At 38.2% G+C, this 16,818-nt stretch overlaps 1 protein-coding gene across 1 annotated transcript in view; it reads right to left on the bottom strand.

The window, feature by feature from the left end:
• Positions 1–16,818, bottom strand: part of RORB (RAR related orphan receptor B) — a 137,250-nt gene that overhangs the window by 21,681 nt on the left and 98,751 nt on the right. The window contains exon 4 of the mRNA XM_070935607.1: positions 12,240–12,641. Within this exon, the coding sequence (XP_070791708.1) occupies positions 12,240–12,641 (402 nt within the window). The remainder of the gene's footprint in view (positions 1–12,239; positions 12,642–16,818) is intronic.

Here is a 16,818-nt window from a genome sequence, read left to right as displayed (position 1 = left end):
TGAGTTGGTCCGTTCCTTACTGCCTTTTTGGAAATCTGTGAAGAAGGAATTCTTTCAGAGGGCTTGCAATGATTTTGCAACGACATCTTCTTTTAAACCTATTAGATCAGCCTGAGAGGATTTATCCTTTCCTCTGTGTTTATGGGATGCCACTTTCTCTTTCCTTTTTATGGTTTTATTTTTGCTTTTGTGCCAATTGTGGTTTTTAAGCATTATAATTTTCTTTGGCTTTTGTTTGTTTTATATCTGACAGTGGATGTTTTCAATTGTTCTATTTCTATTCTATGAGAACTCTGCTGAGTAGTAATTTTGATTTTAGTAGGGTAGGAGTATGTGTATATAACATAGATACACACACAAATAGACACAGACTCACATACACATCATGCCAAATAATGGGGAATTATTCTGATTGCTTTCCAAAAATACTGTCATAAGATTTTTTTCCCCCTTAAATGTTTTGCCCTCAGGGTGATTCAGCACAAAAAATACAAAACTATTAAGGGAAAAATAAATCCAGCTCACAGTAAGGATATGGCTGATCCACTTCTTGGAATAGTCATTATTGTTCAAAATGAAAAGGGGGATAGTTGAAGGGCTTTGATGCCAGTATAAACTGGTAAGCCCTCAATTAGGAATACTGCCAAAAGTCATTATCTGCCAATTTTACATTGACCTTATTTGATGGCCATGGGATATAATGAACTGGATTTATTTATAGCAATTTAAATTCACTCTATTGTATAACATTTTTTGAAATTTTATCTACATAAGAATGGGCATTGCATTATTAACCGTGTAGAAATAATGTTACTAAAATTTTAACTGAGTTATTTTTAAACTCATCCTCTAATTTTATTTTTTCCTTTGTACCCCTAGGCCAAATAGTTTTATTGGCACCTCTCTGTACCAATCTTCTTTCACTACTTAAAAGTTTGCCCTGCACCCCATTTCAATTCTTTATTTTTCTTGGGGTGAAACAACTAATTTAACATTGTTTCTGAAGCAAACAATCTTACATTATAAATTACATTTATATAAATTTATATAGGCTAACGTAGATACACAAACACACAGACCCGTAATGCAATTATAATGCAGACAGTAAAGGAAAGGACTTTAGTCAATGGCAGTGGTGGGTTGCCATTGCCAATGGCAGCGGTGGGAGCAGCAGCGGTGGGAGGTTCCGCCTACCCACCCGGACGTCATCAAATACGCTCTGTGCATGCACAGAAGCTTCTGCACATGCAGAGATGTGAGCGAGCGAGTGAAGTGAGTGCGCCTGAGCGAACCGGTAGCAAAGGTAAGTGAAACCCACCCCTGGTCAATGGGGTATTTCTTTCTCTAAAAAATCTGTATAGAAGTAAGCACGCCAGCCAATCTGGCTAAATCCACTTGATATGTAAAATAAATAATTAAAAAACACCTACAAAACATAGCACAGGCTGAATTTGCAGTGAAGTTCTCCGCTCAAAAAAATGGCTGTTGTCTCATCTAATAACACAATCGCTAGCCATATGGATAAACCTTTATTTTCTGTTTCTCCATCCTTCTTCTATCCATCTATCAATTGATCATCATCTTTTCTAAGATTAAAAGCTCTTTCGGACAAGATCAGAGAGAAAGAGTCCTAGAACAGGCTAAGATCTATCAGGATAACATTTACAGAAGGCAAATGTTCCTCCCAAGTGACTTTTGTACTGTTATAAAACCTGTGAGGAGTGGGGGACTAAAGTTTGAACCTTCAGTCTCCCTTCATAGAGAGTCTCCCTTCTGTTTTTCTTACATGCCTTTCATTTTTCTTCCTTTTAATTATTGCAAGTCACCTTAGAGTAGCCCCATGGCAAGATAGGTGGCAAACGAATTTAACAAATAAATAAATAATATATATGTATTGAGCCTTATAGTTTACAGTTGCTGTTTTTCTTTGTATTGACAGCTTTTCTAGCATTTTTAAAAAATCAAAATTGTGCCGTTCCAGGCTTCTAATTCAAGTATCAGTTTAGGAACAGCTTAACAGCTGTTTTCATTTTTCCCAGTGATTCCTGCCAGTGAAGGATGGTTGGACATCATAGGACCATGGTCATGAGAAAGAACTGGATCATGCAAGTTGCTGAATTCAAGATAAGAGGAAAAATTCTGGTATAGCAACGTAGGCATTTTTTTCTCTTTCAGTTTCATTGCAAGTTAATGTCTGTGGCTGCCCCATCTCTATGGAATACTTTGTCCCCTGAGGTCCTGGTGACTTTTAGGAAACTAATTTTTGCACGCTGTCTTTGGGGCTTAATTTTTTTTTTCCTGACTATTTTTAGGGTATTTTAATTAAGTTCATTTTTAATTCAGCTTCCCCAGTATGGTTCTTTTCGCTGTCCTTGGGATTTTGCATGTAAAGTGCCTGAAAACTTTCCATGGATCTCTGCAGCGTAAGGATGGAAATTGGAGAAAAGTGTCCAAATAAATAAATAAATCATCCATTCTGCTAAGTGTTTTTGCTCTTTTGCCTTTTCCAACCCTCTCCTTTAAATCCTTTAGACCAGGGGTCTCCAACCTTGAAGCCTGGAGGACTTCAAATCAGCAAGCAAGCAAGCTGGCTGGGGAATTCTGGGAGTTGAAGTCCTCCAGGCTTAAAGTTGCCAAGGTTGGAGACCCTTGCTTTAGACTCCCCTCTGAGTCTAAAGAATTAGATGGCTTATACTTATAACGGTTAAGAAATCAATGAGTTAGAAGAAGATTGATCAAGAGCCTTGATAGTACAGGGGTTTAGTGCACCCTGTTATTAACACAGCTGCCTGCAATTTCTGCTGGTTCGAATCTCTCCAAGGCTCAAGGTTGACTCAGCCTTCCATCCTTTCTAAGGTAGGTGAAATGAGGACCCAGTTTGTGGGGGCAATAAGCTGACTTTGTATAAAATATACAAAAGAATGAAGGCTATTGCTTAAAGCATTGTAAGCCGCCCTGAGTCTCCGGAGAAGGGCGGCATATAAATCAAATTAAAAAAAAAAAAAGAAAGATTGAATTGAGGGATTTTTTTTTCTTGATCAGGTGTATAAGCAGAGTACTCTGAAAACCTGCCAAATGTTTTAGATGGCCCTCACAATGATGGGAGAGGTCAATGCTTAGTTGTTCTCCCAGGCGGTAGTAATCCAGTAGGGACTTTACATGATCGACAATGGAGCAAGGAGTATTTTCAGGCCCACTCTATGTACAGGCTTTAAGCAATCAATCCTCATGACTTAGTATTGCCCTTTTTCTTGATCTAATCAATTCTGTAAATATTTGACAAGGCTTCATGTCATAGAGAGCCAGTTTAATCTAGTGGTTAAGGGACTAGGCTAGATAGCAGGAGACTATGATTTCTAGTCCCATGTGAAGTGGGGCACCTTGGGCCAGTCACACTCTCTCAGCTCAACCCCCCTCACAGGGTTGTTGTTGGGGAAAATAGGAGGCGGGAAAAGGTCTGTTGGATAGGTTTGCGGCCTTGACTTGTTTATAAAAATAATAAAGGCAGGAAATAAGTAAGTAAGTAAGTAAGTAAGTAAGTAAGTAAGTAAGTAAGTAAATAAATAAAGCAGTGTGTCTGTTATAACAAAAGGAGTTTGACAACTGATCTAAGCATAAAGAAGTGTCTGTGAAGAGTTGCTTGCCTGTTGAATTTTATTCATAATAATGACTAAACAAGATTTTTTTTCTCTGCCCAGTTATCTGTTTCTTTTATTTCCCCACATCTTCAGTTTTGTTCTTCTCTTTCTGACCCTATGCAAATGTATATTTTCCTTGCCCTATCACCAGTGTGTCACATTGCCAGAAAAATGTCAGCATGACCTTCATATAAATTAGTGTGTGGTGATTCTTCATTTAAATCGGGGGTGTCCGATCATGGCAGCTTTAAGGAATTCTGAGAATTGAAGCCCATAAGTCTTAAAGTTGCCAAGGTTGGACATCCCTGATTTAAGTGAAAACATGAGGTGATTTACCTCCATAAGCAACTCATGGGGCCCCAAACAACTTTTGACCAGTGCTGTGGAGAAGGCTCCTTTTCTAAAATGCTTCCTGCAGTACTTTCAAGTCCTTTGGTGTGGACCTCAGAATTGCCTACAATGGCTGCAGCAGGAAGTCAGATTGAAGTGCCTGAGAGGATTGTTTGGCCCCTGGTGATGAGATGGGTCCCCAGTCTTCTGGGCTTCAAAAAATATATTATCAAGATGTGGCTGGCATGGGGATCTAAGAGTGAAGTTGGTTGGTGGCTTGAGGGAACTCCTCCCACCTTTGAAATGTTTGTAATCCTTAATTCTCTTTTAAACTCCATTTTTATTATTGTTTTTCTATGCCTGTTTTTTTCAGTTTTTATTTGTAAACTGCCCAGAGTCATTTAGGTGAGATGGACAGTATAGAAATTTGATAGATAGATAGATAGATAGATAGATAGATAGATAGATAGATAGATAGATAGATAAGATTCTATTGCTTCATGAAGTTGCTTTGAAGGTACATTTGGTATTAAAGTTAATTGAATGAAGCTCCTTTGTAGCTTGCATAGCCTAGCAATTTATAATTCCATTGTCTAAATAAAGAAGGGAAAGTGAAATCTTAAAAATAAATTTAAAACTGATTTCTTTTGGATAGGTTTTCCTGCATAGACTCTTCTGGACATGCCCGTCACTGCCAGAATAAACCTCTGAAGGGCGTGCAGTACTTCTCTATATTTACTTGGGAGCGTCTAGGATTTTAGCTCATGCAGGGCTAGCATCTGCCATAAATTGGTCTTGACAATGTACATGTGTAACTAAAGTTTATAAGGATCTTAGGTCAGAGAAGAAGTACGATCAACCTATTACTCCTAGCTATGCTTCTGCATGATCACCTACTACTGTTGATTCTCCCCAAAAATAAGTCTTTTCCCCATCCTCCCTTTTTTTCTATTTCTGCAATAGAAATACTGAGACATTACAAACATATAGAGGGAAACTGTGCTGAGAACACTAATGATCCAAAATTTGATTTGTTCCCCACATCCATTGCTTTGTTGGTATGGTTGTTCAATTCTCTGGATGAATCACTGAGGGGGAAATGGGTCTTGATTGGAGAAGGTTTATTACTGCTGCATTTCTAGGAATGGAGGGAGGGAGGGAGGGAGGAAGGGAGGGAAGGAAGGAAGGAAGGAAGGAAGGAAGGAAGGAGGGAAAGAAGGAAGAAAGAAAGGAAGGAAGGAAATCCCTGTTCCCCAAATATGTAAGAATTTAACCAGATTCATTTTCTTCAGTTTCTTTTTGCATGTCAAGATATTTTATAAATTTCTAATATGTCTCTCTTATTTCTCAGGTGCACATTTCACCTATGACCAGGAATAATAGACAGGGCAGGACTGATAACTGACTGCAACTTTCTGCACAAGTTCTATATGGCGGGAAATAGATACTCTACTTCCTCTAGAGCAGTCATGGCGAATCTTTTTGGCACCGAGTGCTGAAATGGGCAGCGCACATGGGAGTGCCAGAAACTGATTTTTGGTGTGCATGCATGCACAAAGACCAGCTGCCCGGTGTGCATGTGGGCACTGGAAACTGGAAGCTCAGCTTCCCAGCACGCGCATGCATGCCAAGGAGCTGCTCTTCTGGTTTGCGGTGCACCCGCGTGCACGAAGACCAGCTAGCCGGCATGCATGTGCCTGCCGGAATCTAGAAGAGCAATGGGCGACAGCTGGCGTGCCCGGAGAGATGGCTCTGTGTGCCACTTCTGGCATGCGTGCTGTGGGTTCACCATCACGGCTCTAGAGTATCTGTTTAATATCTCTATTTCTTTCTTTGTACTTGTTAAAATTTACTTACTAGTTTTATTTCTTTTATTTACTTTTTTTTTCAAAATTTGTATTGTTTTTATTCTTTTTAAAATTTAATGTGATGTCATATAAAAATAAATAAAAGCAAAACAATCACAACAAAGAGGGCTAAAATTGCAGGTTACATAAAGTATCTTCTTTTCAAAAGTCAAAATAGTTATTCATTTGACTATTTTAAATAGTTCTTTTTAAGATTATCAGAATATTTGAAGGAGTTTTCACCTACATTTATAGCTATGTACATAAATAAAGCTTTAAGCAACTTTTTAATATGTAAAATATCAATATTTGATATTAGTGAAAAAAGAAAAGTGAAGTAATTTTTGAAAGAACTCTATTTCGTGAGCCTTCAAACAAAATTGAAGGTGCTTATGGTGACTTCAACTGCCAGTGTACTAATTTTCTATAATTCACCAACCGACAATTCTCAGCTTGCTTATCTAGTAGTAAATTCCATTGAACTCTGAGATTTATTTTTGAAAAGGAAAGCACAGGGCTGTGAACCTTGCTTGTGGTCCCCTTCAAAAAATGGTCATATTAAACCCCATCACTAACAAATTTACCAGAAGATAAATGCACAAAGTTACGTTTCTCCTCTCCCTTCTATGTATTCTGACCCTTTGCTATTTGAAACCAGGGAGGATATAAGTAGGATGTAAGTAGGATGCATATTCTAAACACTGCCCAGAGTTTTGGTTTTGAGATAAGTGACTATATAAATTGGAATAAAAGATGAATAAATAATGTCTAAAGGACCGAGAGGCTCAGAAATATTTCTATAAATAAGAAATGGTGCTGGAGTCCTACACACAGCGTTTTAAAATATAAGCATATCTTTTACTAATATTATTTAATTAAAATACCTATTTAAAGCAAAGTAGGGATATCATGGGTTCGGAAATTCTTTCTAACCTTTAAGCAGGAGTGGCCATAGGAAGTTTCTCATTTTCTTAGGCATGGTGAAGTAGCATACTATATCTCTGTGTGCTTATGTGTCTCCTTGTGTTGTGCCTATTTGTGTTTGCATACATGTGTGCACTGGACAGGTTACAATCTTTGGACCAGAAGCCAAGTGACCAGGAGAAAGGACGGAGGGGACTCAATCTGAAGCAGTCAGTAAGATTTTCATCTGTTGCCCATCTGCCCTCAATATCAGATTCAGCCACAATGTTGTATTCACCCCTGAACAATAGTCACTCTGCACAACCAATGTAGTCCACATATTAAGCAGTGTTTTAACCGCATCTCTGAAGAATCTGATGACTTCAATACTCACTAGATGGCAACCTTGATCTACAGAACTATAACTGAGATATTTATCCAAGCAATCTTTAAAGCCGGAATAATTAAATATGATTCTTTAAGAGGGATCTTAAAATTAGTTGTGGGCAAGGAAGATAAAAGAGGACAGAGCCATAAGAAGTCCCCAGGCAAATAATTTTGTGTATGGGGAAGAGGTTTAGGATAAAAGTAAAAGAGAGAGAGAGAGAGAGAGAGAGAGAGAGATGGAGAGATTTTGGAGCTCAGTGATACTTAGTAAATAAACTCCAAAGTTGGGACAGATTGTCCCTTGGGATAGTTCTGTAAAGGACCATGAATCAGAGAATGCCCAGCCTGGTACGTTGACATCAGAACAGATTTCCAGAAGATTCTCTGCTTCTTGTTCAACAAATGCAAAAAGTGAAAACTCTGACTCTTCACATCTCTCTCCTATGGGAACCCAGCTCTGTTTCTGTGAACAGCCACAGGAGCTCTAATATTGTCATTTTAGGAAGCTAGCAAAATGCTCAGGTTTTCTTGTCAGTGCATGTCCCCAGCCAGAGACACAGGAAAAATGAAAATAGCCTAAGTGATATTCAGTGCATTAAAGAATTTTTTTTTTTTAATCATTCAGGAGGGTTTGAAAAACATCTTAGGTTCGGTAAAAATACAGGTACAACTAAACTACGTTTCCGGCCTCTCTTTTAAATGGGTACCTGCAAACACTGAAGGATAACAAAGCAAGGCACAGGGCCCTTGGTTGCTCTGCATTTTGGCAACCCTGTAGCCCATTCTTCGCTTGGCGGGTTTGCTTAAAAAGCAGTAATTTGCATTGTGAGCTGATCATTCAAGGCTGCACCGCAGCTTTAAAGCATAAGGAAGCTTTGTTTCGATCTGTAAGGATCTGAGTGCTGTGATCCCAATCTGGAAAATGTGGTTAGAACCTATTCAGCCCGTGATAGTGTCTTTCTCATGGGATAGCCTACAAGCTAACAGGGTTGCCATTGTGTACCCACTCTTCCCTTAATTACTGAGTCATTCTCTGTTTATCACTAGTGGGACCAGAAACAAAAAAAAAATTAATATAACTATACTATTTTAAGAAGCTTGCCTTTCTTTCTTGCTCTGTTTAAAACCGCAGTTTCTCTGCAGGGCTTTCTACCGTTTTTACTACTTCTTTTTTTTTTTAATGTTGGTCCCATTGTGAGGTTTTAACAAACCGCTGGGCAAAGAGGAATTCAATACATGAAAAGCATTCTCAGTAACTCTGTCTCCATGCTGGAACCATCTTTCCTATTTAATTTTTTTCCCCATTCAAAGCCTCTTTGAAAACATAAGATTGAAAAATAGTGCAATACTTGGCTTCCTCTCGTTTCTTATGAAAACAATAATGATAAGTTTAAAGATCCGTTATCTTTCTCGAAACATTTTGATTCTTTAATCCTGGTACGTTGTTAAGGAATGGGATACAAGTAGTCCTTGACTTATGACTGTAGTTATGAATGGGTGTGTTTTATCAGAAACTTTATTAGGATCAACTAAAAATCTTTAGTACAATATTTTGAGATGTCCAGAATTCTTCATCAGGTTGACTTTTACACAAAGGAGAAATATTTAATGACTTAATTCAGATATCATTTCTTGGACTCAGTTACTTAGGTGAAACTTAACCTTTGCTATAGTCCTCAGCTAATTAATTCTACAAGCGAAGAGGCATGGTTTATTTAGTAAACTGTGTTAATCAAACTTTAGCTCAGCATATGTCTACCCATCAGAATTTGAGTTATGTCTACAAGCTTATGCCTACAATCTGAAGTCACCGTTTTTTAAATCATCAAAGCCCTTGCTTTATATCCTTCAATCTTATACAGTAACCAAGAAGCAGCGCTTCTGAGCTAGATAAGGTAGTACCAATAAGTAAGGTAGTACCCATAGATAAGATAGTACCACTAAAGCAGTGTCTATGTGTCTATATGTTTATTGCATAGAAGTCTCAGGATGTTGGGGTATATGGAAAAAACAACATTCCATTAAGAAAAATACTGTTGACAGAGATGGAATCTGTCTCCATTCTAGCAATTCTTATGGATGACTGTACAATCTCTTATTCATCAGTTCAATTTATACATTTCACCAACCAAGTGTTTTTCAAACTTTAAGCCACTTTAAGACATGTGACTTCAATTCCCAGAATTCTGGGAGTTGAAGTCCACACATCTTAAAAGTTTGAAAAACACTGTATTAACCCATAATATGATGAGAAATGCAAGAAAATTGGTTGAATCCACACATGCTATATTTATGTATATATTTATAATATTTACTACAGTCACCCCACACTTAAAATATGTTTATAAACCATGAAGATTGGATTATCACATCACTGCTAAGCTTGATCTACCTCATCTGGGCTGCAAAGTTCCAGATGACCACTAGAAGAGCTGCCTTGAGATGCTGGGGCTGCTCTGTCACTTTTGACTCCTGTGTTTCAAGAGATGGAAGCAAGGGAAATGTTAGCTTAAGGATTTTAGTAGCACTTCCAGATCCAGGTGACAAAAAAAAATAAATAAATCAGATGATCCCAACATGGCGGCAAAGACTAAAAGTGTTAACCACCCTTTTGATGCCAGCTAGCGATCATCTGATTTTTGCAGCCCAGTTATGATATCCACATGCGAAGAGGAAATAAATTATATTTTGGCTTAGTTTGGTAGGTGTAGTCTGTGTAGTGTAATCAGCCAAGACCCAGCAGATTTGAGAAGACAGCCCCAAAAGAGCTATTGCTTTGTTCTAATTAGTCTGTGGTTTTAGGAAAGCTCTGGAGCTCAAGGCTATGCAAAGCTTCAAAGGGGTGCTTCACTCTGACAAAGATGCAGTTCAACTCCCATGGAAGCAGATTCACAAAATGAAGTGGGAGCTGCTTTGATGTAGCAAACTGAATCAGATGGCTCCAAAGTGGTTACAGACTCCATGGCTTCTCTGCTGCTTTGGAGGCTTTTTGCAGACAAAATGCAATTTTGCTTTTTCACTTCCATATATGGAGAAGACTGGGGGTGGACGGTGTGTGTGTGTGTGTGTTTGTGTGTGTATGTCAAGTATTTTCCCTGACATTCAGTAAGTGACTGGCCAATGAGTTTATCGCCTCATTAAATTCTCTGCCTATCAGAGCTCTCTTGGGGTGGTATGGGTGGCAGTGCTTCAGGCTTCTTTCATTTTCTTAGTACTCAATGCTCATTAATGTGGCCAGCTAGAAGGCTTAACTCTGCTCTCTCCTGTGCAAACAGAATTAAAATACACGTTTGCGATGATCCTGTCAGCCAATTACGAGCTCTCTTCGTTTCTTAGCATTTTGAATATGGTTTCACAGCTGACCAATCCAGCAGCCCTTTGGAGCCATATCTTACTTTTAAATTCTGCATGATCCGTGCTGGTGTAAGTTTCTTAATTATGAGTGAATGGATTAACATTTATTTATATATTTTCCCCACTTCTAAAGCTGCCCACCTTCTTTCAGTGACTAAGGGCAGAATACCAATTTAAAATCAAGCAAAAAGACAGGATTCATAAGGGCTAGCCAAAATGTTCACTGCTTTTAGGAATAAGAGGACAGAAAGCCTGCCAATACCGTTTTCTTTGGGCCAACCTGTTCACGGCCTGCATATCTCTATGGCCTTTTACCAGTGGTGAAATCCAATTTTTTTTACTACCAGTTCTGTGGGCATGGCTTGGTGGACGTGGTGTGGCAGGGAAAGGATATTGCAAAATTCCCATTCCCTCCCCAGTCCTGGGGGAAGGATATTGCAAAATCTCCATTCCCAGCCCACTCTGGGGCCAGCCAGAGGTGGCATTTGCCGGTTCTCCAAACTACTCAAAATTTCCGCTACCTGTTCTTCAGAACCTGTCAGAACCTGCTGGATTTCACCCCTGCTTTTACCACAGTGGGCCAGCCTACTTGTTATGATGAACTGGTCGAGTGACAATCAAGCTCTAAAAGTTTATCAATTCAAACTATTTCTATAGGCCCTTTTGGGGAACAATTTGCTGTGCTATCCTTTCCCCTTCCCTGTTAATCTCTGCCTTAAAAGAGGCACCAGGGAAATATTTCAAACATTTAATGAAGTCCTTGACTGCATCTGGCTGAAACGTGGCAGGGTCAATTCCTTCTAAAAAGTCTACCATTTTATCCTGCCAAAGGAAGGAAGGAACAAAAGCAGCTGCAGGCATTTTGATGCTTGCCCATTACTGAATATGCACAAATCTGTTTTGAATTGAATTTTGAAGTAGCTTGGATCATGCCGGTTTGCCCTCAACTTGCAGATGTACATCTCCAAATCCAACCAAGACTAATTGCCCAGAAGTAGTCTATTTTTATTCCTCTTCATAAATGTATTTAAATGCTAGCAGAACAGATATTTAGGGCTGTATTTTTCTAGCTAGAAAGTCAACTTTGACCTGAGAAGAGTTTTTAGAAAGCACATTCTACTGAATGGCATACAAGAGGAATGAATTATGGTTATAACAAATACAACAATCATTGGTTGAAAACTAACATAGCTGTGAATAGAAAATATTGGTCATCATAAAGACATCACCTTCCTCCCTATACAAGACACCTAACAATGAGATTACACTACCAATTATCAGAGTCACAACTGAAAAAATTATGCCTAACACTTGAAATAAAATTCTCCAACGAATTAACAGGGACAGTGTGAAGTCATCTATGCCAAATGCTGATGTAAATCTTGAGTCTTCAATGCAAGATCACAAAGTTCTGCATTATAATTAATTTTCATGCCAGTCCTATTAATGATCCACTTTCAGAGCGATTTGTTGACAAGAATGTGTATAGTTGTCAGAAAGATCATTAAACCCTCATGATAATGAGCTCTTTTGATACAAGCTCTCTATTTAGTAATTATCATTTGATTGATTCATCACTGACTGTGGCGTTCAGCTTCATAAACAGATCATGAATTGCTCCATTGAAGTAATGTAAACATTTTAGAATTCCGTAAACTGACTCTACAACAATCCTAGTCAGACAGGATCAACCCGTTTCAAATGCAACCTCTCAGCTTGAGGGATAGACACACAACCATTGTGAAAATTACACTGACCACCGAAGACAGGATTTTCTTACCTATTTCTGCCATGGTTATCCCTGGAGCTAATTGTCCGTTGTTGCAAAAGCTATAGGTAAACAAGTTTGGTACAGAAGTGAGGTCATAAATAGGTTCTTGCTTGATCTGCTTGATTCCGGTCATGTCTAAGCCAGACTGATCTGGGGAGGGCTGAGCAGAATCCACACTGTAATAACCCTCTGACTTCGGCAGGTCAATGACATGCCCATTTGAATAAGTGCCATCCGTTTCATTGTTCAGGTTGCTTAAGCCATTGCTGATGCTACTGCTGTAGACTCGGGCCAAGGCTTCAGCCTCGCCGCTCTGTTGTTGGCGCTGCTCCTGCAGCCGCTGCTGATGTTTCTGTACCTCAGCATAGAGACTGTCCCTCTGCTTCTTAGACATTCTTCCAAACTTTACAGCTGAAACAAGAACAATTTCAAAAATACATTGGTATTCTTATTTTTAAAATATCACTTTGATCTATATGCCAGGTGTGGGGTACTAAGTGCTTCAAACTGATTAGAGATCATTAATCTTTAAAGACTATGTCAATCTGTGGTTTAATAATGGTTATTGGATAAAGCACAATTGAATGGATTTAGACCACATATAAGACAGCAAAGGAGTTTAAGAAACCACATTTGTTTAGAGAATTTTTATATGGTATGAGATGTCCATCACTGGAGTCTTCATTCATTCATTCATTCATTCATTCATTCATTCATTCATTCAGTATAAGCACCATGGCACCTGGGAGATTGCTTTCAGTATGCAATTTTCTTTAAAATCATTGCATATAAATCTCTTATTTTGTCCCAATTAGATCAACAGAGGAATATAATCCCATATATTTAAGCCTTACTGTGTAGAGATTGAAATAACCTGTACAGGAACTCAAAGAGAATTAATATTGAGCAACTGTGAACTTATCTATTTTTAATGGGAGAGAAAATTTGTTCATATAATAGTTCAAGCAATTAAGTTTTGTTTCTGCCTGTTTAACTTCATGGTGAGAAAAGCTTTATTTTTATATACTTATTAAAGTACAGAATCAAGATGTTTCTGCATCATTCCCTTGGAAATCTCAGTAACTTTACCTTAAAACCAGTAATCATGAGATTAATCTACTAGAAAGTAAAGGACCTAAGTAATGACTCCAGATGCAACAAGAAATGTTTAGCTTTAACTTCATTCCATTTAATAAATAGTTTGCTAGCTAAATTAATTGTCTGTCCATTACAGCGAATTGAAGTTTTACTGCATATGCCATTTATGTCAATTACATAATTACAGATATAATATAAATGGATGCAAATTAGGTAATTTGGATTTAATGGAAATTTGTATTTAAAAGATGACCCTTCATACTCATTATTGTCATAGATTCACATATCAGGTTTATCAGAATCATTTTACAGTTGATTTCTTCTTCAAAGTCCAGTAAATTTCAATCAAAATAGTCTGCCCTGTCTGATTCTTCTAGAAATCTATTTTGCAGATGAGATATACATTCATTAAAAAAAGATTTAATAAAACAATGATGATTTTTTTTCAAATAAATCAGCCTGTTTGTGGTTTTATAGTGTTTAGGATAACAGTTAACTTTGGTCATTTTAAAGAGAGATTATTTTATTTTTTAACTGATTGGCTTCCACTAACACAGTGAAAAAAAATGATGTGATATATACTTCTCTGCAAATTTGGAATTGAAATAATTTCAAATTATTTAAAAACTCAGTTTTTTGAGTTAAACATTCTTTTTAACTGAACTTGAGATTTCTGGAAGAAACGAAGAATATTTTAAACATTTTCTTTTAAAACACACACAAAGATAGAGTCTGACAGAGACAATTAGACCATAGGATATTGTCACCCAAAGTGACAACCTTCCTTCTACGTGTATCCTTGTATGTGTACTCTTTTACTGGTTGTCTTTTGCTGATGAGGGAGCTGTAGGGCCTAGTCTCCCGGGCTCGCTCACTCCAATTGCTCACCCTAGCCTAAGTTCGACTGAAATCAAGAGAATATTCTTCCTAGAGTGCCAGGCAACCACCATCCTGCCGTGCATAATGAGCAGCCTTGCAATTGCTTTTTCATCTCCCCATGTTCACTGTGCAGCAAACCAGGGCTCTCTAAAAATGTTCTTTTCAGATTTATATTCTTTGTGATTTATCAATTTTCTCCAAACGTTTAATCTGTGCCCTAACAGGATTAGTACTTTTGGAAGCTAACAAGCCCCCAACTCCCTATTATCACAATCTGTCAACGGGGCTGATATCTTTACACACTTTTTGGGGAGGTGGGGGAGAATGTTATACAGGTTACAATGAAGGGAAATAACAGACTAAGGGAAACACTCTACAGGAAGCGCACTTCCTCTAAAGAAACACAATTTGTGGATTACATCTCAGAAAAGTATCTGTCACATATAACCTTAAAGTAATAAAAGGGTTCATTTCTTGTGACAAGAAAAGGGAGCAAACTGTCAGTCATAATGCAAAGCAATATCTTCATTAGTCATTTTTTTCAATAGGCCGGGACAGAGTTGCGGACAGCATCATGCAAGAATGCTTGCTGTTTTCGTTAGAATGATGAAAGCAGTGTCAAGCATTGCAAGCTTTGCTGCCTTCCGACATGTGAGTGACATCACAACCCACATTCCAAAGGGGCAGAGCTCATGTTGTGTGCCACAATGTTGCTTTCATTATTCTGACCCCCTTTGGTGTGTGTGTGTGTGTGTGTGTGTGTGTGCGAAAGAGAGAGAGAGAGAGAGAGAGAGAGAGAGAGAGAGAGAGAGAGAGAGAGAGAGAGGGAGAGAGAGAGGGAGGGAGGCTGCTGTTGACCAGGGAAAATGTAGCCCTATAGAAATTGCTGGACTGAAACTCCTATCAACCCAAACCCTTAGCTATCTTGACTGGGATTCATTTGATCTCCAATCCAAAAACATCTGGCGGCATCACCTCTGATCCACAATAGACACTATAGAAGACACCTGTATGAATAAACATTTCTTTCTAGCTTGAGGTAATATATGGCCACAAAAGTGACATGACACTGCGTAGGTACATGTCATCTATGGAAATCATCCAGGTCACGGTTGTCCCAAAGGTGCATAGGCACATGTCCTTTCTCTGGGGAATGCTCAAGAAGTAGCATGTTACTACTGAAAAGGGACTATTTCTGACATTCTGGGATCTTTAATTTCATTGTCACTATTTGATCCGCTGCCATTATGAGGGCTGGAAAGTGTTATGGGGTAAGAGATTTGGTCTTCTTAATTAAAATAAAATAAATAAAATATGCAGGATAAATGCTTTTAGACTTGCGGAAAAAAAAATGGAATAGAGCAAGGACACATCACTAGCAGCTGCACTCAAGAACTTTCCTATTTACTGCATTGGAACCCTTAAGAACATAATGGATGAAAGCTTTAACATAACATAATTTCTATTGAAAAAATGCAGCTTCTTATATACTTTATTAACATTATTCAGTCTTAGGCTTTATTCTTCCTAAAGGGTTATTGAAAATATTCAAGAAATTGCATTTATTTTCAAGGCAAAATATATTAACTGTAGTAGACTCCCTTCTCCTATGCATTGCATTCTAGTTCAGTCCCCTGTCTCCTTAAAAAAAAGAAAGTCCCAAACAAGCTCGTAATTCCACCTAAGTTGTTTTTACAATATCCATTTAATCACACCGATTTTCATATCATCATTTTGCTTTCAGCCATATTGGAACCTAACCAATGTCTTTCTTCTTCCTCCATATTTGTAAAAGACTGACTCTGGTAAACAACAGTAAAATCAAATTATGGAAACAATTAATCAATGAAAAATCAATGGTTAACCAGGAAGAGGCAACCACTATCTGCCTTGTGTACCCAGCTTCACAAAGTAGTCCTCCTTTCACCCTAATCCAAGGCCTGGAGGAATAGCTGAGTCTTTAAGGCCTGTCTGAAAAAGATCAAGGTTGGGACTATTCAAATCTCTGTGGGAATGCTGCTCCAAATGACAGATATTGTGATAGAGAAAGCACACTTTGGTGATTCCATCATATGATATTGTTAAATGGATGGACCTGCAGCATGCTGATTCTGTCTGAATAGACAGGATGGGAGACAAATAGTCCTTCAAATATCTAAGCCTAATGCTGTACTAGACTAAGAAATCAGTTTGGCCTATGGCACTAGGTGGGACACTGAATTCTAGTTCTAACTTAGGCATCATACTAGCTAGGTGATCTTAGGCCAGTTCCCCTCTCAGTTCTAGGAAGAAGACAATGGCAAAACACTTGCAAAAATCTTGCTAAGAAAACTGCATGGATTGACTCAAAGGTCAACACATACATGCTATGGAGCTTTATAAATAATAAGCAGCACCTTGAATTATGGCCATAATCTTATTGGCAACTGGGACAGCTTGTAAAAAAGAGGAGTTGCCTGGGCATATGGAGGAATGTCCATTACTGCTTGCACTACTGCACTGTGGAACAGCTGCATTTTTGAATGTTCTTCAAGGAGGTCTCACATAAAGTTGCTTTTGTTTCCTTCCATAATGTCCAAGTTGATTATGATACCAATCAGGCAGTAGTGGG

This window comes from Pituophis catenifer, unplaced genomic scaffold (genome assembly GCF_029215685.1).
Source record: "Pituophis catenifer annectens isolate HBS135680 unplaced genomic scaffold, rPitCat1.0.hap2 SCAF_2, whole genome shotgun sequence".
NCBI classification, from domain to species: domain Eukaryota; kingdom Metazoa; phylum Chordata; class Lepidosauria; order Squamata; family Colubridae; genus Pituophis; species Pituophis catenifer.
The sequence above is the reverse complement of the archived record's forward strand: the minus strand, read 5'-3'. Positions and strand labels throughout refer to the sequence as shown.